A 21,262-nucleotide genomic window follows, 5' to 3' on the forward strand; every position below is an offset into this window, starting at 1 on the left:
GGCTTGCCCGACTTGGATGTTCCATCCTCGATAGCGATGTTCGGTCGAGTGTCGTATTGTATCGGAAGAACATCCGAGGTCTAGCAGATAGACTATCATTTCTTGGGAGAGATGAGTAATTTCAGTCCTGATATATCATTCTTTTTTGTTCTTTTTTAAACCATACAAGTATTATATTATTGTCAATTTATCAGAATTTTGCAATTTTCATGGGTAACTAATTTGATAGTCTAGATGCAATGTTTAGTAGTCTATGTGTCCTGGACTACTGCTAATTTGGTAGTCTAGATACAATGTTTAGTAGTCTATGTACCTTGGACTACTGCTAATTTGATAGTCTAGATACAATGTTTAGTAGTCTATGTGTCCTGGACTACTGCTAATTTGGTAGTCTAGATACAATGTTTAGTAGTCTATGTGTCCTGGACTACTGCTAATTTGATAGTCTAGATACAATGTTTAGTAGTCTGTGTGTCCTGGACTACTGCTAATTTGATAGTCTAGATACAATGTTTAGTAGTCTATGTACCTTGGACTACTGCTAATTTGATAGTCTAGATGCAATGTTTAGTAGTCTATGTGTCCTGGACTACTGCTAATTTGATAGTCTAGATACAATATTTAGTAGTCTATGTAAATTGGACTACTGCTAATTTGATAGTCTAGATACAATGTTTAGTAGTCTATGTGTCCTGGACTACTGCTAATTTGATAGTCTAGATACAATGTTTAGTAGTCTATGTGTCCTGGACTACTACTAATTTGATAGTCTAGATACAATGTTTAGTAGTCTATGTGTCTTGGACTACTGCTAATTTGATAGTCTAGATACAATGTTTAGTAGTCTATGTGTCCTGGACTACTACTAATTTGATAGTCTAGATACAATGTTTAGTAGTCTATGTGTCCTGGACTACTGCTAATTTGATAGTCTAGATACAATGTTTAGTAGTCTATGTGTCCTGGACTACTGCTAATTTGATAGTCTAGATACAATGTTTAGTAGTCTATGTACCTTGGACTACTGCTAATTTGGTAGTCTAGATACAATGTTTAGCAGCCTTTGTGCTTGGACTACTGCTAATTTGGTGTCCTGTATACATTTATGTGTATGATGCTTGTGTATATATTTTCCGTTCCTGAATATATTATCTTGTTTTTTACAGGAAGAGGAAGAATTCATTGGGTTTTCTGCAGAAGATGTTGGAATTAAAGCATATCGTCACAGCACAAGGGGTTGTAAAGGAAGTGAGGAAATCCCTAGTTTATCTCTTAGCTCTGCTGAGATACAACGTGGAAGTATGACTACAAGACTCTCGCATGCCAGACAGAGTCTTGACGCCCTACCTGCATCAGAAAGAACACGCAGTCGGTTGAAAACGTTGATAAGGAAATCGTACAAAGATCTGGAAAAAGGTGAATTGAGTGATTTCAGGACTACTACTCATATCATAAAAAAGGTCAAGGAAATTGAAAAAAACGTTGTTGTTCGAACTCGCAGAAATTTTGATATCGTCAAATCCAGATTTGCAATGGTACGACCATCACCAACCAAAGAAGATAAAACGCAAATGATGATACTTCACTCTCCTACAAAAAGTGACGGTGAAAAATCAAAATATCCTCGACTTAAGAAGGTCAAAAGGTTGCAACAGACACAAGACTTAGCTCCAAAGTTAAAGAAATTAAAAATTCGTCTTGTTAGCGACGGAAAAGAAGCTAAGATTGTGCGTGGACGTGGACGTCCCTCTATATATGAAAAGGAAAAGAATATGTTGGAACATGAGGTCGAAGGTCACGATGAGAATGAGGTGACAGTGAAACAGAAGGGTTCAAGGGTCAGACAAGAGACACAATTAGCAACTAACAGAGGCATGAAAAAAGGACGAGTAAAACCTGTTCGAGTGTTACCAGCGAGTAAAAAGGTAGACAAAAATGTTGCTAAACAGTTGCTGCAAAAGGCAAAGAGAGGACGACCGAGGAAATATCCAAGACCAGGCAGTCCAAATGGAAGCCCTGTTAGGAAGCCACAGAATAATAAAACAAAACAAAACATTGCCCGTGCTAAACAAAAGGAGAGAGTGACAAAGTTAGGTAAAACGACAAGGACACTGAGACTTGATACAAATGTAAAGACAGGGTCATTAAATCCAAAGAGTGTGAATGATAACACCAGTGCTAAAACTGGTTTAATAAAACAAAGGACATTAAGAGATGGTGCTAAGACGCTTGTCACAAATAAAAAAACAGGCAAAGATAGCACTAGTACTAAAGCATTTCAGAAGACATTGAAATATGGAGATGTAGGAAAATCTCTTCTTGATAACCCAAAGGAGAAAGTGAAAACAGCAAAATTAGGAGAAGACAAGGCCAAACTTGTTAGTGATATTGAGAGTCCACCCTCTAGGCCGAGTACACCGAAAATTGTTCGTCGTCAGTTTGTGTTACCAACAGTGAGTGCACGATCTTCACGAGTTATTAAACCAAGTAAACGATTGTTAGATGATTCTAGTTCCTCCATCATCAGTACTAAAGTGCCACGAGGGGATACTACACTAGATGTATCTTCAGCTTTGAAACAACAGGTTGAGAAAGTGACACCTGCAGATAGTGATGCAGAGATAAAGAAGAATAGTAGCAAAGGAAAATTTACACAAAGAAGGATGACATCAAATCACCCTGGAGGTGACAAGGCACTGAAATTACACAATGTAGGTGAACCCAAACCCAAGAAATACAAGAAACCTATTTTGTCACCAAAAAACAAAAGGACGGACAAATCGCCCAAGCAGACCAAAACTGTCGAAATTGCCGCAAAACTTAGCAAAAAAGCACGACAGGGTATTGTACGGAAAACAGCAGGGAAGCAACAGAAAACATTATCAAAGACAGTTACGACTGAAAGTGCAAATAACCAAGACAGTGTAAAACTTACAGATGACGTACTTGATAAAAATATAAAGGAAGAACTTATAGATGAAAGTTGGACTGAGGAGAACACTGATTCAGTTTGTGATCTTCATCCTGCTGAAGACAAGGGAGTCATGACAACTGATGATGTCAATTTTGCACCTGAAAAAACTGAAAGCAGTTCAGGAATTACTCCAGAACGCCGTTCAAAGCGCAAAGTACTTCTGAAATCGTCAGTGGCAAAGTTGCTTGGTCATGACAAAAAACCAACAGGTGTATCGAAAGAGAACAATGGTACACACTCAAGTACTCCGGACAGTAAGTTCATTGACCTTCACAAAGATGAAGCAGTTGCTAGGGAACAAGAAACAATGTCATCACTTGGGATAGATGGATTACCACTTGAAGATGACAGCGTCTTGGAAGGGATTGGTGTGAAACTTGAAGAGAAGGTCGGTAAAAGTAGCAAGAAAGGAAAAACACAAGGGCCTAGACGACCGTCAGACTTAGTCAAAAAAGCTAAACTACAACTTCAAAAGGCTGCTGCTAATAAAGCTGTCAAACTAGATGGAGTAGTGAAAAGAGGTCAACTTGTGAAACTAAATCTACAGTTAGAGTCGGAACAAAAGAAAGTACATAGTCCTGTAGATCTCAAGTCATTCCCAGTTGTTAACTTAGAATCACTTGCTGAGATGGAGTCTGAAAACACAGATAACCCTGTGTATGCCGAAGAACAAGCACATCTATTGGCTAATGGTAAGTTGTTATTAATGTATTTTATCCAATGAAAAGATATTTCTTATGTACCATCCAATGGCAATCGGTTACATACATGTAGCTATTGGCCCAGTATCAAATCACAAGTGACATATCAGCAAATGAGATGACATTTCTAATCTATCATTAATAACAAGTGGTTACATACAACATGAATCTATTGGCCAATAGTAAGTTGGTAATGGTCTATTGGCCAATGAGATGTCATATATGTATCAGCCAATGAGATGATGTCACATAGCTATCAGCCAATGAGATGATGTCACATAGCTATCAGCCAATGAGATGTCACATATCTATCAGCCAATGAGATGATGTCATATATGTATCAGCCAATGAGATGATGTCACATAGCTATCAGCCAATGAGATGTTACATATCTATCAGCCAATGAGATGATGTCACATCTATCAGACAATAACAAGTACATATATATATATTGGCCAATGGTAGATTGTTTGTGCTTTACATGTATCAGCCAACATTTAATATAATTAGATGTAGTAGTAGCCAATGTTCTCCAATCACAAATAGTCAACATTGTATCAACTATAGTAGTCAAACTAAATGATCAAAGGTTAGAAGTTTACAAAATCACAAAATAACACTTGTCACACCATACACAAGTACACATAAATAGACAATACAATGTTATTAGATGTCCATATATGCACAAACACACACATGCACACACAAATGTATGTACACAAAAATACACACACATACAGAATGTTCACATACACGTCAACACATACACACACACAAACAAACAAATGCACATACACACAAACACACATATACATAAATGCACACACAAAAATACATGCTTGCACTCGCACACACACATACACACACACACACACACACACACACACACACACACACATGCGCACAATGAATGTAGACCTTTCTAAATGTGCTTACCTAGTATGTTTGTACTTGATCTCTTCAGCTGATACATCCCAACCTGATATCAAGCAGTGTAACCCAGCCAGACAACCTGTAAGTCAAATTTGTGTGTGTGTGTGTGTGTGTGTGTGTGTGTGTGTGTGTGTGTGTGTGCGTGTGTGTGCGTGTGGTTTGTTTGGTGAGTAGAATCCTATAGACAGATTCGCAGAAAGGTTGCTTGAAAACATGTTTTCTTGACTGTTAGCAACTATCTATACATTTGCCCAACCAGTATGTCTGTAAACAGTCTTAAGTTTGGAGTAAATGTCTTGAAATAAGCCCAAGGAAGTATGAAACTACATGTAGTGGCAAATCCAGCTATCTGTGTACTCATGTACTCAAGTTTGCAAAAGAGTGATCCAAAACCTTTCTCTGTCAGACCTGTTGTGTAAGCAAAATCATCTCTTCAGATCTTTGTCATACATTTTTTGTACATGTATGTTAATTACATTTTCTAAGTTTCTCTTTCTCAAAAAGACTCCAAGGGAAAAATTCACAATACCTGTTATATACACAACCATGAAATATCTGTTTACTTTACCAGGATTTTTCACTTTTAATTCATTAATTTTTAGGGTATGCTTGTCAGAGAAAATCCAAAAAATTGAACTCTCCCACCTTATTGCCTGTCATATCTCTCTGTCTATCCCTTCTCTGTCTCTGTCTGTCTGTGTGTGTGTGTGTCTCTCTCTCTCCCTCTCTCTCTCTCTCGCGCGCTCTCTCTCTCTCTCTCTCTGCATGTGTGTGTCTAATTCTGTCTGTTATTATAATATCACAGGAAGAGGAGGAAGTGGACTCCTCAGATGATATTAGTACTACTAGTAGTAACTCAACTAGGGGGCCTCGTATCAAACACGTATGTAGACGAGCTGCCGTGGCATTAGGGCAACCCAGAGCCCTGTATGATGACATGGAGCATGAATTGAGACTGAGTGCACTGCCGGAAAGAGAGAAAGAAAAACTGAAAAAGAAGGAAGAAATTTTGAGTAAGTGATACATTGTTTTGTAATATTGCTATAGATGTCTGCATCAAATGTTGTCAACGAAAAATACAGTTATCTGATTGGTTGATAGCTAAATGATATTTTGAAGTAGGCCAATCAAAATCATTGTTGTTGATGGAGTGCATGCTATCATTCTTGTGTACTCAGACTTTGATTAGTTGTTTGCTGTATGAATCAGACCAATCAAAATAATCCTTTTATCAGTGAACAGAAGTCTTGTCAGTCAGTGGCTGATTGGTAGATATTCATCTGTTATGTTGTTAAGCCATACTATTATGGGATATCAAATACAGCTGCTGATTGGTTGGCAGTTATCTGTTCCGTAGATCTAAGCCAATCAGAATCAGTCTCAATGCAAGATTACGTTCCAGCTGAGATGTTTGTCTTTGCATCCAATAGAACCAGCCATTAGTGATGATGAAACACCACAGATCTCACCTTTGAAGGAACCAAAGACAATATACAAAGAAGATGATGGGAGTGGTACAGGAACAACCAGACGAAGGAAACCAGCAGGAAAGACGTCCAGGAAACGACGACGGCGTTGTGGAGTATGTGACGGATGTACTCGAAGTGAAGATTGTCGTAAATGTGAATATTGTCTGTAAGTAGTCACACTTGGTTAATGTTGGGGCTCACCCATTTCAATTTGTGAATATTGTCTGTAAGTAGTCACGCTTGGTTAATGTTGGGGGGGGGGGGGGGGGGCTCACCCATTTCACTTTCATGTCTCTGATGACCGGACTGACCCTGTATTTATGGAATTTGACAACATGCACAAGCCAAGTTGAACAAAAAAATATGGAATTTATTCCCTGGTCCTTCTAAATGTACGTCACAACAACGCACGTCTATGTCACGACAACACGTGTCTACTTTACTGGTTCTATTATGTTAGTCAAAATGTTCAAAATTATCATTACTTTCCCCTATTTTTCTTTGATATTACTGGCACTGGTATAATTATGTTATTCTCCAATATTTGTCTTCATTTGGCCAGAAAATACTTGTGACCTAAGGGGTTTGTCACTATGATTCACTAGATGAGTAGTGACAAAGGCCCCTTAGGTCACTCATATTTTCCTCAGCTGAGCAAAGATAAATATTGGGACTAACATGTAAATATTGTGCAAACTTTAGCCAAAAATTTATTATACATGTTTATATTAACATCTCACAACTGTCACATATCTACTAATACTAATTCTCTTTTCTTTCTTCTTTTTCTTCCTATTCTTGTTGTTTTCATGTCTGGTTCGTGTTTTTGTCACGTTTTGTGTCGTCTGCAGAGATAAAACCAAGTATGGAGGGCCAAACATCAAAAAACAATGTTGCATGTAAGTCATGATTCTTCTCATTTGTTTGTGGTATTAAAGGTTTGTGGTTTATTTCCTCTACAGTGACAAGCCCAAATATGGAGGGCCAAATACTAAACGCCAGTGCTGTATGTAAGTTGTCTCCCATTCCCTTGTATTGACAATATAAAATGCTTTGCTAATTCTTGGTTCCTGCAACAACATTTTACATCATGCTAGAGGGTCTAAATAGACCATGGTTGAATTATTCTCGGTTCCTGCAATAACATTTTACATCATGCTAGAGGGTCTAAATGTACCACGGTTGAATTATTCTCACTTGCCCATCTCGTAATACATGTGTATCATGTAAAACAGAAGTCATGGTATCAACCAAGATATCAAGGAGTCACGACATTCCTGAGTGTCAAATTTCAGTTATCGAGAATTAGAATCATTGTATGGTAATTGTAATAATACATCAGTATGGAACATAAACTTTTGAGACACTAAATACAATTTATATTTTAGTTAAAACAAAACTGAAGCTTTCATCCACATCTGTGGATTTAATCATCAGTCCGATGTACTGGGTTGGTCACATGACTCAACACTGGAATAATGTGACAAAAGAATGGAATCCCAGATGTGTGAAAGTTGAAACCGACCCCCTGTCCCTTTTGATACATGTACATTGTACTAATATGTATCGTTATAGTAACGAAAGTTAATATGAATCTCAAATGACCAGCATGAAAGGAATATACACAATTGTGATTTTCAAGAAAAACTCAATTGATTAGACCCCTGTATATAAATAATTACACTCTTTGCAAAGTCCAATTCAAACAATCAACGCCAAGTGTGGTATCTGATAACATGAGGTCATAAAATAGATGTCTTGTGTTCAATCTCAGTCTAAGGTTCAAGCCATTGTATTGCAAGATTGTCTATAAAAATAGTGTTTCTAATAAGGTCAACTTCACTCAGTTTAGATATTGGTTTTGCTGTAATTTACAACCTCCTGTTATCAGATACCACACTTGGTGTTGATTGTTTGAATTCAACTTTCTAAAAGAGTATAATTGTTTATATACAGGGGTCTTATCAATTGAGTTTATCTTGAAAAGCATAGTTGTATCTATTCCTTTCACGTGATCATTTGAATTTCATTGTAATTACATGTAACATAGTCCATTGTAGTAAACCCCTGACAATGCTGAGATGTCAGTGAACATTTTGAGCTTGCTAACAAGAAATGTTTTCACTCTGTAGATAAAAATTTTGATAAGTAATTATTTAGTTCCAATAATTTGATATGGATGTAGAATTATTAGTCTTACATCTTTCACTTAGGTTTCTTGTTAATATGTAAAATGGAAATATCACCACATATTGAAATATTAATTTATGTAATACAAGATTTTATTGTCTTTATCAAACCTGGTGTTTTTTTTTGTTGATGTAAAATTACTAGATTTATATTGTAAATGATTTGTTTTGTTTCAGACACAAGAAATGCCAGAATCCACTTCCAGCGTTGGATGCCCCAGAAGGAGGTAAGGACAATTATTACAAAATATTTAATATTTAAGTTTTGAATAATTACAAAGTTTGTGACTCTCACATTATGTTTAAGAAAATCAAGATTAATATATCTTGCAATGTTTTCTGTCTGACTATTAGTGTGTATAGTTGGGGACAGCAACGAATGCAAACACAATTTGCGAGTTCTTGTTTTCATTATATGTTTGAATTTGTATGTTTTGAAATTTAGAATATATTCTGTCTGAGTATTAGTGTGTATAGTTGTGTGATGAGAAAAGGATATTTATTTCGGAATTTTAGACAATAAAACATTTTTTCTATGTTTTTCAGCACAACAAAACAATGTTAAATAACCTATACTAAGTCCATGTTTGTAATGCAATGAATTATGAAAAACTGGAAATTGTGTAAACAGTTTGTTATGGTACATATACAGGTAGTGATTTGTAAATGTACTGGGTATACATTTGGGAAGTAATCACGGTTAATCACAAGTAATAGTCTAAGTTAGCAAATTATTTATGAATGGTGACATCTTAATAGGGAAACAATGTTGTACAACTGGACAGTACTCATTTTATTTACAAATCACATTTAAAAAAATGAAAAAAAAATGAAAAAAATGGAAAAAAAAATTTGAAAAATAAAATTGAAAGACTGATACTTTTTTTTTGTACACATATTCCAAATGTTTTTGTCACTTCTAAACTATTAGTGTGTTCATAGGGGCTTGTTTGAAATGTTACTGAATCATGAAATTTGTGTAGATTTCTAAAATCTTAGCATACTTGATATTAATACAGGATATACACCGACCCCTAGAGTCAGAAGAGAGAGAATAATACCCAGTAAATTTACTAAAAGGAAGAAGAAAGAGGTAAATATAAGAATTATGAAATTATTCATGACTGACTAGAGGTATTTTTACAAATGACATCGCAGACTGGAGTATCAAAAGTTACAGTTTATAACTATGTAAGAAATTGATGTCCATGGGTGATATATAGATGTTTTGTACAATGTGATGTGATGCCATTAATGACCTAACGTACTTTGTTCGTTTTGTGGTACAATGTGATGTGATGCCATTAATGGTTTAAATACAGGCTGTACTTTGTTCGTTTTGTGGTACAATGTGATGTGATGCCATTAATGACCTTAATACAGGTTGTACTTTGTTCGTTTTGTGGTACATCTTTATTGTAATGAAATTATCACTTTTTAAGAATTTTGAATTTAGAATTTTGAATTTACTACTCAATCTGACAATGAAATTTACTTGAAATGTTACATGTTGCATTGTTGTCTGAGTCATGTTGCTAGGGCAACACTTTCTGTGAGTCATGTTGCTGGGTAACACTGTGAGTCATATTGCTGGGTAACACATTGTGAGTCATGTTGCTGGGGTAACTCACTTTCTGTGAATCATGTTGCTAGGGTAACTCTTTCTTTTCTGTGATTGACTAACAGGATAAACCAAATCAAGGCCCCCTAGCTGTGCCAGGAAGTTCAGCAGCCATACGCCCTAAGACTGTGCCAATAGTAACTGGTTCAAAGTTAGTGCGAATAGAATACAAGGTAAATGTAATAAAAAGTAAATAACCAAAAATTATATCAGCTTGGTAACGCAATGGTTGTGTAATATAAACATTTCACTTTCAAGTAAATATCACTGAACTGTCAATCTGTCCAGGTCGACTATCCTTATATTGTCAGAATGATAAATTCCTCAGTTACAGCTGACCACTAGGGGGCAGTATACTCACCTGAATGACAATTACCCAGTTACAGCTGACCACTAGGGGGCAGTATACTCATCAGGATGACAAAATCCTCAGTTACAGCTGACAACTGTGTAATTGAACTGTGCGTTGTAACCTTTCTGATTGATTTAAAACAAGGTATCCTTTCACCATTGTGTAGAATTATTTGATTTATGTGATGTCATATTTATGTGATAATGTCATATTTATGTGATGTAGCTATGTGATAATGTCATATTTATGTGATGTCATAGCTACGTGATAATGTCATTTATGTGATGTAGCTATGTGATAATGTCATATTAATGTGATGTCATAGCTATGTGATGTCATATTTATGTGATGTCGTGATGTCATAGCTATGTGGTGATGTCATATTTATGTGATGTCATAGCTATGTGATGTCATATTTATGTGATGTCATAGCTATGTGATAATGTCATATTTATATGATGTCATAGCTATGTGGTGATGTCATATTTATGTGATGTCATAGCTATGTGATGTCATAGGTATGTGATAATGTCATATTTATGTGATGTCATAGCGGTGTGGTGATGTCATATTTATGCGATGTCATAGCTATGTGATCATGTCATATTTATGTGATGTCATAGCTATGTGATCATGTCATATTTATGTGATGTCATAGCTATGTGATCATGTCATATTCATGTGGTGATGTCACAATCAAATGTTAGTAATGTTACCTCATACCTGACTGTTGTTTTTTCCCATCTAGCAAGAGGACTATGAGGTAGAGAGTGTATGGGATTATGGGATGCCCCTGATATCCACCATGCCTTTGGTAACCCGAACTGTGTGCTTTCTGTGTGCAAGTACTGGCAAACATGAGGTAAGCAAGATGTGTCTTTCTTACAGGAATTCTAAATCTGATTAAAATCTGCTACTCGTTTTGTGGTAAGTGTGATGTCATTTCCTACAAGATTTTCCCACAAACCCTTGCAGGAAATCCCCAAAATGGCAGAACACGTATTACGGCTTCTTTACAATATTAAAGTTGAAAAAATGACCAACTTGAAGGTGCTATTTTGATGACATATTGGTGTATTTTGTTAATAGCTGGTGTACTGTAATGTCTGTTGTGAACCATTCCATACATTTTGTCTGGAGGACGATGAGAGACCTTTAGAGGAACACGCTGATCCATGGTGTTGTAGGAGATGTCAGTTTTGTCATGTCTGTGGTAGACAACAAAATGTAAGTAATGACAGGGGAGGTAGACAGATAAGAGGGGATGGAGGGAGTGATAGAGACAGACAGACAGACACAAAGACGGGAGGTAGACAGATAAAGAGAGGGGATTGAGGGAGTGACAGACAGACAGACACACAAAATCAGAGAAAGTGACAGACACATACAAAGGCAGTGGAAGAGAGACACAAAGGCACATGGGAAGAGAGACCATAGGAGAGACTGACAAATAGGGACACACATAAAGGTTGATAGGTAGACCCTGAGGGGAGCACAGAGAAATCAAGTAAAACAAAGACACAGACACAGACACAGACACAGACACAGACACAGAGAAATCAAGTAAAACAAAGACACAGACACAGACACAGACACAGACACAGAGAAATCAAGTAAAACAAAGACAGAGACACAGAGAAATCAAGTGAAACAGACACAGAGACTGACAGTACACAGTGAGACAATGAAATTGACAAAAGAAAATCAATTACCATGTGTGCTCTAGTAACAACTGACACAGGAACAAATTGAATGTATTTACATTTGTCTACAATTGGAATTGTCTGAAAAATTTACAAAACAGCAATGCTATGTAGCAGATAGTAAAATTGATCATGTATGTTGTGGAAAGTCATAGAAATTGACCTTGTTGGTGTTAAAACTATTTTAGTCACAGATTTATAGATATAAAGAAGGTAACCATCTTTGTAATATTTGTATATATATTTATATTTTTGTCTAGTTACTTCAGTGTGATAAATGTCATAATACGTACCATGCTGAATGTCTAGGACCAAATTATCCCACCAAACCTACCAAGAAAAAGAAAATATGGGTAAGTTGATAAATAACACATGTTGTAGCAACAATAAGTAGTTAGAGTTATTGTCCAGCCATAATGGTTTTAGACAGAGGCAGAAAGTACTCGTACAGTTTCAAAGCATTTTGAATATTATTTTATGAATTCAAAAAGCACCCACAAACACACACACACACACACACACACACACACAGATGTTTGCATACAAAATCGTATAAACATGTGCGCGACACACACACACGCACACACACAGATGTTTGCATACAAAATCGTATAAACATGTGCGCGACACACACACATACGTTTGCATACAAAATCGTATAAACATGTGCGCGACACACACACACATAGATGTTTGCATACAAAATCGTATAAACATGTGCACGACACACACACACACACACACACATTAGTGTATCACACTGCATCCCCTGGTATGCCTATAACATTGTGTATTCATTAACTTGTCAGTCATCAACTCATACTTCCTTTCATGTGACACTAAACATCTACCACACAGCTGATACACTCTTAGGATCATATTATTTTGATATAAGCTTTGGTATTGTCATATTGTTTCAAGATATTAATTGACACTTTGTTGTTGTTGATCAATTGACACTTTGTTGTTGTTTATTATTTACTGTATAGATGTGTACAAAGTGTGTACGATGTAAAAGCTGTGGAGCAACAACTCCTGGCCAGGCCTGCAACGCACAATGGTCACATGACTTCTCTCTGTGCCAGGATTGTGGTAAACTATTTGACAAAGGTAAGAACAGGTGACACACACACACACACACACACACACACACACACACACACACACACACACACATACATACACAAACGCGCGCGCACACAGTGTAAGAAGTGTAAGAACAGTGGCGCACACACAAACACACACAGTGTAAGAACAGTGGCACGCACGAGCGTGCACACACACACACACACACACACACACACACACACACACAGTGTAAGAACAGTGGCACACACAAAACCCTGATAACAGGATTTCGTGAATTGGTGAAATCTTTAGAGATTTTCTGTGCCTTGACCAGATGCAGGCAGATTGTACCCACTTTATTGCCCATTTAAAAAAAACTGTAGCTAGGATAGACTCAATTGTACAACTTTCAAGTTTCAATGAAGAACAAATTTGCTGAAATTGTAGCTGACATTCAAAAGATAATTTAACAGATTGTTAATAGATTTAAAGGAATCTGTTTTCCAAAATTTAGAATATTTCACAGCCTTTGTGCTATGATTGGTACCATTTGAATGAAATTAGTACATTTCTCATAAGTTAAAGGGTCCTTTCAATGTTTCCTGTGTAGAACCACCCAACTTATGAGAAATAATCAATATGGCATATGGTTGTATTTGTAGGCAACTACTGCCCTCTGTGTCAGGAATGCTATACTGATGATGATTATGAATCCAAGATGATGCAGTGTGCAAGCTGTGAAAGTTGGGTCCACTCAAAATGTGAAGGCCTTACAGGTAAGTGAAATGTTGTAGTAACAGACCTTTCTCAGAAAGAGCGCCCTCTTGAGTTGCAATATACATAGCATTCATATTATTAATGCATTCATAGCAACCGCTATCCTACCAGGTTACACATGCTGAGTTGAATGAGGCACAATCGTGGATCAAATCGTGACTTTAGTCAGTCAGACACAAACGGTAGTTGAGAGGCTGAAACCAGAAACTCACAGAATCCAAGCTAGTCACCCTAATGGTGATTCAATCGCTATGACTCCACAAGGTATGGAATGGGAGAATAGGGAACTTGCAAACCCGCCATATTGAATGTTTCAGCATGGGAAATGTGATAATAAATACTAATCAATTAGTATTGTAAACAATGTTGATACATTGTTTGTAACCATAAATAATCAATTCATAGTCATCCTGACAATTGTGGGAGGTTAATTTTATCAGTAGCTCCAGATTAGGTATTACGATAACCACAGATAATCCCATAGTCCTTTGTGTCTGAGCATGCAAGTTCCCTATTGATTACTTTGTTTTCTGTTTTACCTTGTAGATGAGATGTATCAAATTATGTGTGAGTTACCAGAAGATATTCACTATGTGTGTTCACGATGTAAACCTGAGAAACCAGCACAATGGCAGATTGACATTCAGGAAGAAATGCAAGCTGGATTTCAGTTAGTGCTTGGCCATGTATTGTCATGTAAAGGAATTGATCATCTAATGAAGAAGAAGGATAAGGTAAGAATGGATTTTATTTACAGTTTTTATCACTTTTTGTAGTGTTCAGTGCCTGTGAACTTTTAGGATATATAACGCTTTACAAGAGTATTACTATTTATTATCAATGTCAAAATGTGGATTGTTGGTTTTGTATTGCAAATATCTGATGATCATGAACTCAATTTTTTTTTCAGAAGGAGGAATCCAAATTGCCGATACAGAGTGATAGCGTAGAGACAGAGAAAACTACAGAAACAATAGCTGACAGTGAAGAGCAGTCAGATCCTGCAACAGTAACAGAGGAAAAAATTACAATTGATCAACCAATGGAAGTTGAGCATCAACATGCAAATGAGGAAGCAGAACCAACCAATCAGGAACCTACCAATACTGAGCAAGCCAATCAGGACCAAGCAAGTGGAGAAACTACCACTCGAGTTCAGTTTTCAGAGCCAGTTGCACAGGAGGGAGAGAAAACAGAAGAAGGAACAGCCCAAGAAAGTTCAACAGACATTGAAATGGCCAATCAAGAGAGTGATAACAATTTGAATGAACCAATGAAAGAAAGCAGTGTTGAAATGAAAGAAGGAGACACTGAAACTACAGATCTGTTGAATAAAAGTGAGCAGGATTTGAAAACCCCAGAAAATAGTGAAGTCAGTCAGTCTGAAACTCAGGAAAATGTTCCAAAAATGGAGACAGATAAAGAAACTGAGAAAAAGGAAACAACTGGGAACAAGTTTACAATTCAGAGGCATGGAAGACCCCCTGGCTTACCGAAGAAAGATCATGCTCCTGATTTGGTAACTGTCCAAGAACGAATGGAAGTGAAGAGGTATATGTCAGTGGTAAGTATTGTCTGATAAAATAACTGGAATTTATCTGAACATAACATTTTTTACACACTCTCAGACAACTTCTAATGCAAAAGAAACAATTACATAGATGTTGTACACAGTGGGGATGTAGAAGTAGTCAAGTTGAAACATTGATTATCAGTTGGAAAAGAAACATAATAATAATAATGTTGGTTTCTTATATAGCACTTTCCCACTCCGTGCTCAAAGTGCTTTACAATTATTACCCTGGCTCGGATCAGAACGGCACAACGGCCCTTTAGTCTTCCTCAACTCCCCGGGGAGCATACAATCCATTGCAGCCATTTAAGCGCATAGGATTAAAGCATTCACATTGCAACCTACATCCTACCAGGTCCCAATTATACAGCTGGGTTGACTAAGGCACAGTCGTGGTTCAAATCTTGCCTAAGGACTTTAGCCACTCAGAAACAAACAGCAGGCAGCGATGGGGCTCGAACCTGCAACCTGTAGATTCCAAGCCAGTCACGCAAACCATTCACCCATCATGACTCTACAAGCAATTGAAGTCAATAAAATCATCAAGTCCATGTAATGTTTTCATTCGAAGTCTGTTTGAATGCTCTGTGAAAGAATTTTCATTTTATCAGTTGTTATAGCAACCAGTGCATGATGAGAACACTACTTCAGTTGATTCATATTTAATAATAATAGCACTTGTAAAGCGCCATATATCCTAAACGTTCATAGGCGCTGAAACACTACATAAGCGATAAAAAATATCTGCACAGTAATCCTTTAACAATGGTTAATTGTTGTTGTTATTTTTCTCAGACTGCCTTTAGTGATGACATTGTCAAGATACTTCAAGAGTCCATATCCAGTGAGATGGATGAAAATGCCTCATTGAAGAAAGGAAACAGGGTTGCTAAAAATGTCTTTATCAAGGTTAGTTTAGTTTGTACATTATTTCAGGTAGTGTATTATTACTTGCTTGTATTCACAAATATATGTCACCCTATCAAATCAATTGATTGATCAGTCAGTCAGCCTATTAGTCAATCCATAATCAATCAGTTTATCAATCAATCTTCCCATCAATAGGTCAATCAATCAATCACTCAATCAATCAGCAATCTGTCAATCAATCTGTTCGTCAGCCCATTAGTTATTTAGACAAAATTTGTTTAATGTCAGAAAGTACAAAGGCAATTGACAAGGGCAAGAATTGATACTGGTACCCCAGTCTTGTCTTGTCTTGTCATGTGATGTCACTTCAATGACTTTGTTTTCTATAACTGTACTGTTGTTTTGTTTTGTGTCATGTGATGTCACTTCAATGACTCTATTGGCTATAACTGTACTGTTGTTTTGTGTCTTGTCATGTGATGTCACTTCAATGACTCTATTGGCTATAACTGTACTGTTGTTTTGTGTCTTGTCATGTGATGTCACTTCAATTACTCTATTGGCTATAACTGTACTGTTGTTTTGTGTCTTGTCATGTGATGTCACTTCAATTACTCTATTGGCTATAACTGTACTGTTGTTTTGTGTCTTGTCATGTCATGTCACTTCAATTACTCTGTTGGCTATAACTGTACTGTTGTTTGTTTTGTGTCATGTGATGTCACTTCAATTACTCTGTTGGCTATAACTGTACTGTTGTTTTGTGTCTTGTCATGTGATGTCACTTCAATTACTCTATTGGCTATAACTGTACTGTTGTTTTGTGTCTTGTCATGTCATGTCACTTCAATTACTCTGTTGGCTATAACTGTACTGTTGTTTGTTTTGTGTCTTGCAGCAAATGGAGAAAGTCTTTCCATGGTTCAATGTTCATTCATCAAACTACTGGGAACACAACAAGAATTTACCCGAGTAAGTCAAACTGATACGAAGTTCATTAGTTTCAGTCAAGTCTTCCTAATTCATACCATAATAATTTATTTAAACATAATTATAGAATTCATTAGTATAAGCCTTTGTTTTCAGAAATTTATTGTATCAACCCTTTTCCTGCCTGATGACTGTTTTAATGACTTCCAAATATTTTTGTTTTTACAGTGGTATGCTACCTAATGCTGTACTACCACCCCACCCTGATCATGAATACGCTATGTGGAGAGAAAAATACCCAGCTGTACCACAAACACCTCAACCATCACCGCTGAAAAAACTACCACCGACTCCTAAGAAGTTAGCAACATCAGACGGTATGTATTTGTATACCTCTAGTATGTCAGTAGAATGGTGTATAATTCTTACAATTAGATGATAGCGTGTTACCTTAAATTAAACTGTGTACTAGTATACAGGAAAAAGAAATATGTATACTGTACTTGAAAATTGATTTATCTTTTTTTTTTCTGTAGATGGTGTGTTTGATTTACCAATGGAAGCTTCTGGTGAAGATGTTAGAAGATGTTGTCTTTGTGGACACTTTGGAGATGATGATCCCAATGTAAGACAGTTTGTGTTCTGTTCTGTTCTGTACTTCCGCCATTCAATAACACTTCTTACAATTTCTACCAGTCAAATTATGAACTGTTGATAAGACCAAAATAACAAGTAGAGAATTAAGTCCACTTGTGGTCACATATTAAAGTTATGTTAGATGGTCCAACTTATTTAGGGCATGCTAGAGGGTCCAATTGCAGTTACATATTTGTGCCGTTTTATGGCTCCGGAAGTGGTTACCCATGTCAGTTATGTCAGGGACTTGAGCAGTGGTTACAGGTATTGAGGCCTGTTAGGGGTTCCAACAGTAGCTACATATTTGAGTTATGTTAGGGGGTTCAACAATGATTACATATTTGAGGTATGCTAGGGAGTCCAACGATGGTTACATATTTGAGGTATGCTAGGGAGTCCAACGATGGTTACATATTTGAGGTATGCTAGGGGGTCCAACAATGGTTACATATTTGAGGTATGCTAGGGAGTCCAAAAATGGTTACATATTTGAGGTATGCTAAGGGGTTCAACAGTGGTAACATATTTGAGGTATGCTAGAGGGTCTAACAGTAGTATTCCAGAAAGCACACATATATGTACACAAACTCTGAGTGAATAATAGCATGGGTAAAATTTGTACTATTTTTTATCGTCTGTGTAGGACGCTGGTCGTTTGTTGTACTTAGGTCAAGATGAATGGATACACATTAACTGTGCACTGTGGTCAGCTGAAGTCTTTGAAGAAGTTGATGGGTCCCTTATTAATGTTCACCCAGCTGTCACAAGAGGGCGCCAGATGGTAAGTACATGTACATACAGATAATGTGACAATGCAGTTATTTCCTATCACAAGAGGGCACCAGATGGTAAGTACATACATATACAGATAATGTGACAATGCAGTTATTTCCTATCCCCCACTACACTCAAAGTACTACTCAATTAGTGAATGCTACAATTCACAGTACCTGTAATAGCATTTTTACCCCATGCCAAAGAGTCAAAATAGAACAAGAAGGTTGGCTTGTTCTCAGCATGCCTATAGTATAGTAATGCATGTGGAGCGGAAGATATGTGTCAGCAAAAAATTGTTTTTATGATGCTCCTTGGCAGTAATAATAATATTCTATTTCAGGTACTGAGAATTGCATTATATATTTCAAATTCTTCAGAAGCAAAAAAACTACTGTTGGTTTTGTAAACATGTAGAATTAAGATTTTCCCTAATTCTGCTACACAACTGTTTTTAACACTCCAATTTTAACCCTAGTCTGGTATTGGTCTTTAACTTTCTTGGCAAGGAGTGAAGAATATTAATTCTATTGTTTTGTACTTTAATATTGTTGCAGCGTTGTGAGCACTGTAATCGTTTTGGTGCTACGGTAGGATGTTGTATGAGAGGCTGTCCTGCAAATTATCATTTTATGTGTGCTAGAGCTGAACAATGTGTATTCCAAGAAGACAAGAAAGTGTTTTGTAATTCTCATCGGAACAAAGTGGATCACGAGGTGAGTCACACAGCTCTTGAAAATTGGGTGAATTACTGTTAAAATGACATTGATGTCTTCAGATATCGCTGCAGAACTTCATGTTACCTGAGCAACTTAGTTGTTCTTGATTTGGTAACGTGTCCTTAAGTCAATCCAGATTCATATTCATATTCAAATCCATATCCTATTCTGAATCCAAATCCTGTTTGTGATTCGTGTCCTTAGATATCTTTTCAGATTCAGATTCTTTTTTTATCCATATCTGTATTCACAGTTGAAACTAGCTTCACATTCTATTTTTGATCCTGATTCATATTCTAGTCTGAATTCAGATTCAGATCCTACTTTTCTATTCCAAACCATATTCCGATTTCACATTGTGTAATCACCAGTATCTATTATATTCTCACAGCTTGTAGAGGACGATAATTTTGGTGTTATCAGAAGAGTGTGTGTTAACATGGAGGGTATGAAACTAAAGAAGGAGTTAATGAAGGGATGGGATGCAGATACTATAAATGTCTTAACAGGTATGTAAATATGTCTTGAATAGTACTAAGTGTCTTAAACATACAACTGGCGGCGCCTGGGACCCTATTTTGCATATGACTGACTGTATGTTTGGAGGTGGAGAGCTTGTGATGACTCACTGGCAAGTAATCACCAAAATATAAACATTGCCTATATCTGGGTTTTCCACATGCAAATGCCACATATTTGAATAATCCTGAATGACACACAATCGAAGCAGCTATTTACAGGGGAATTTGTCTCATTTGGAAAGGTTTTTTCATTCTATGAAACAAACAGACTGATTTTCAACTAATTTGTGTATCAAGTTACCATCCTACGACATTCACAAACAATTTGTACATGATACATGACCTGTGTGTTTCTCGGAGCACAGAAAAAAATGATGAAAACAAGACCCAGAAGCTAGTGCTCTGTACAGCAGTTTGAATTTTCCGCATTTGCATAGATTAGCCATAATCCTCTTTATATAGGGCAGTTCTGTCTTTAACAGGCATGTTAATATGTCTTTGTAGTACTAAGATGCAAGAATGAATGTTCATGGGCTCTGGGTCCATACTTAGTAATGAAATTTCCACTCACAGAGTCAACAAATTTCTTGGAAGTGAATCCTTAAACTAAATCAGCATTATCAGGGGTGTACTACTATGGGCTATTGATAGTGATGATGTTGCCTACCGTAATTGGTACGCTGGATCTTTGCTCTCGGGACAATTTTTTCTCACAAGTGGTCCTTTTTGGGAGTTTAGCATTCAGAACATTTCTTCTTACCCATCTGAAATGATTTGACAGACTACATAATGTGAATAAATTTATTTAAAATATACTGTGTATATTTGATTTGATTAATTAATTAATTGCTACTATTTTAATTTCTAGGTGCAATGACTGTGGAGTATTTGGGATCACTTTCTGCCTTATCAGATACCAAAGATGCCTTATTTCCTATTGACTACAAGTAAGTAGGACTTTCACCTCAGCTTTTACAGTTAGTAGTTGTAACAAACTTCAAGAAGAGAAACTAAGAAACTAATGCAACCCATAACACCAAAGTAAAAAGTGTTCTGTATGTACCATAATCTTTTATAGCATCTATATCAAGTACATTTGTAAATTGAGATCTCTGTATGGAGACCTTGGAATGGTAAAAGATTATATCACACACACAAGCTAACTCGTGACATCAAAAGATAATGTCTTACTCCTAGACCATCCCTTTAGTCTTATCTTAATAGCAAAGCGGCCGTGTAGTGGCTCAATGACTAATACACATGTGTGTCCGATATACTATGCAATTTGTTTCGGGTGGATTTATCCAATGATGCATTGCGGTGCAATGACTACGCATGCGCATTCTATATACTATGCGCATTCTCTACGTGGAGGGCGCTATCTACAATATCATCGTGAGGCAGCTGGTCACAAATGAGTCTACCCTGCGCGAGCTTATGGGCTTTGCCTAG

At 36.7% G+C, this 21,262-nt stretch overlaps 1 protein-coding gene across 1 annotated transcript in view; it reads left to right on the plus strand.

Annotated features, from left to right (window-relative positions):
• Positions 1-1,301: 1,301 nt before the first annotated feature.
• The window catches only part of LOC144440038 (uncharacterized), a 38,719-nt gene continuing 18,758 nt past the window's right edge, over positions 1,302-21,262 (plus strand). Inside the window, exons 1-23 of the mRNA XM_078129267.1 lie at positions 1,302-3,666; positions 4,640-4,689; positions 5,414-5,621; positions 6,039-6,243; positions 6,929-6,976; positions 8,444-8,493; positions 9,286-9,359; positions 9,953-10,060; positions 10,988-11,101; positions 11,329-11,466; positions 12,203-12,295; positions 12,932-13,052; positions 13,673-13,786; positions 14,334-14,521; positions 14,698-15,351; positions 16,156-16,269; positions 17,129-17,202; positions 17,389-17,537; positions 17,697-17,785; positions 18,440-18,577; positions 19,128-19,286; positions 19,681-19,798; positions 20,679-20,757. Of these exons, the coding sequence (XP_077985393.1) occupies positions 1,302-3,666; positions 4,640-4,689; positions 5,414-5,621; positions 6,039-6,243; positions 6,929-6,976; positions 8,444-8,493; positions 9,286-9,359; positions 9,953-10,060; positions 10,988-11,101; positions 11,329-11,466; positions 12,203-12,295; positions 12,932-13,052; positions 13,673-13,786; positions 14,334-14,521; positions 14,698-15,351; positions 16,156-16,269; positions 17,129-17,202; positions 17,389-17,537; positions 17,697-17,785; positions 18,440-18,577; positions 19,128-19,286; positions 19,681-19,798; positions 20,679-20,757 (5,450 nt within the window). The remainder of the gene's footprint in view (positions 3,667-4,639; positions 4,690-5,413; positions 5,622-6,038; positions 6,244-6,928; positions 6,977-8,443; positions 8,494-9,285; positions 9,360-9,952; positions 10,061-10,987; positions 11,102-11,328; positions 11,467-12,202; positions 12,296-12,931; positions 13,053-13,672; positions 13,787-14,333; positions 14,522-14,697; positions 15,352-16,155; positions 16,270-17,128; positions 17,203-17,388; positions 17,538-17,696; positions 17,786-18,439; positions 18,578-19,127; positions 19,287-19,680; positions 19,799-20,678; positions 20,758-21,262) is intronic.

Source organism: Glandiceps talaboti, chromosome 9 (assembly GCF_964340395.1).
Source record: "Glandiceps talaboti chromosome 9, keGlaTala1.1, whole genome shotgun sequence".
Taxonomy (NCBI): domain Eukaryota; kingdom Metazoa; phylum Hemichordata; class Enteropneusta; family Spengelidae; genus Glandiceps; species Glandiceps talaboti.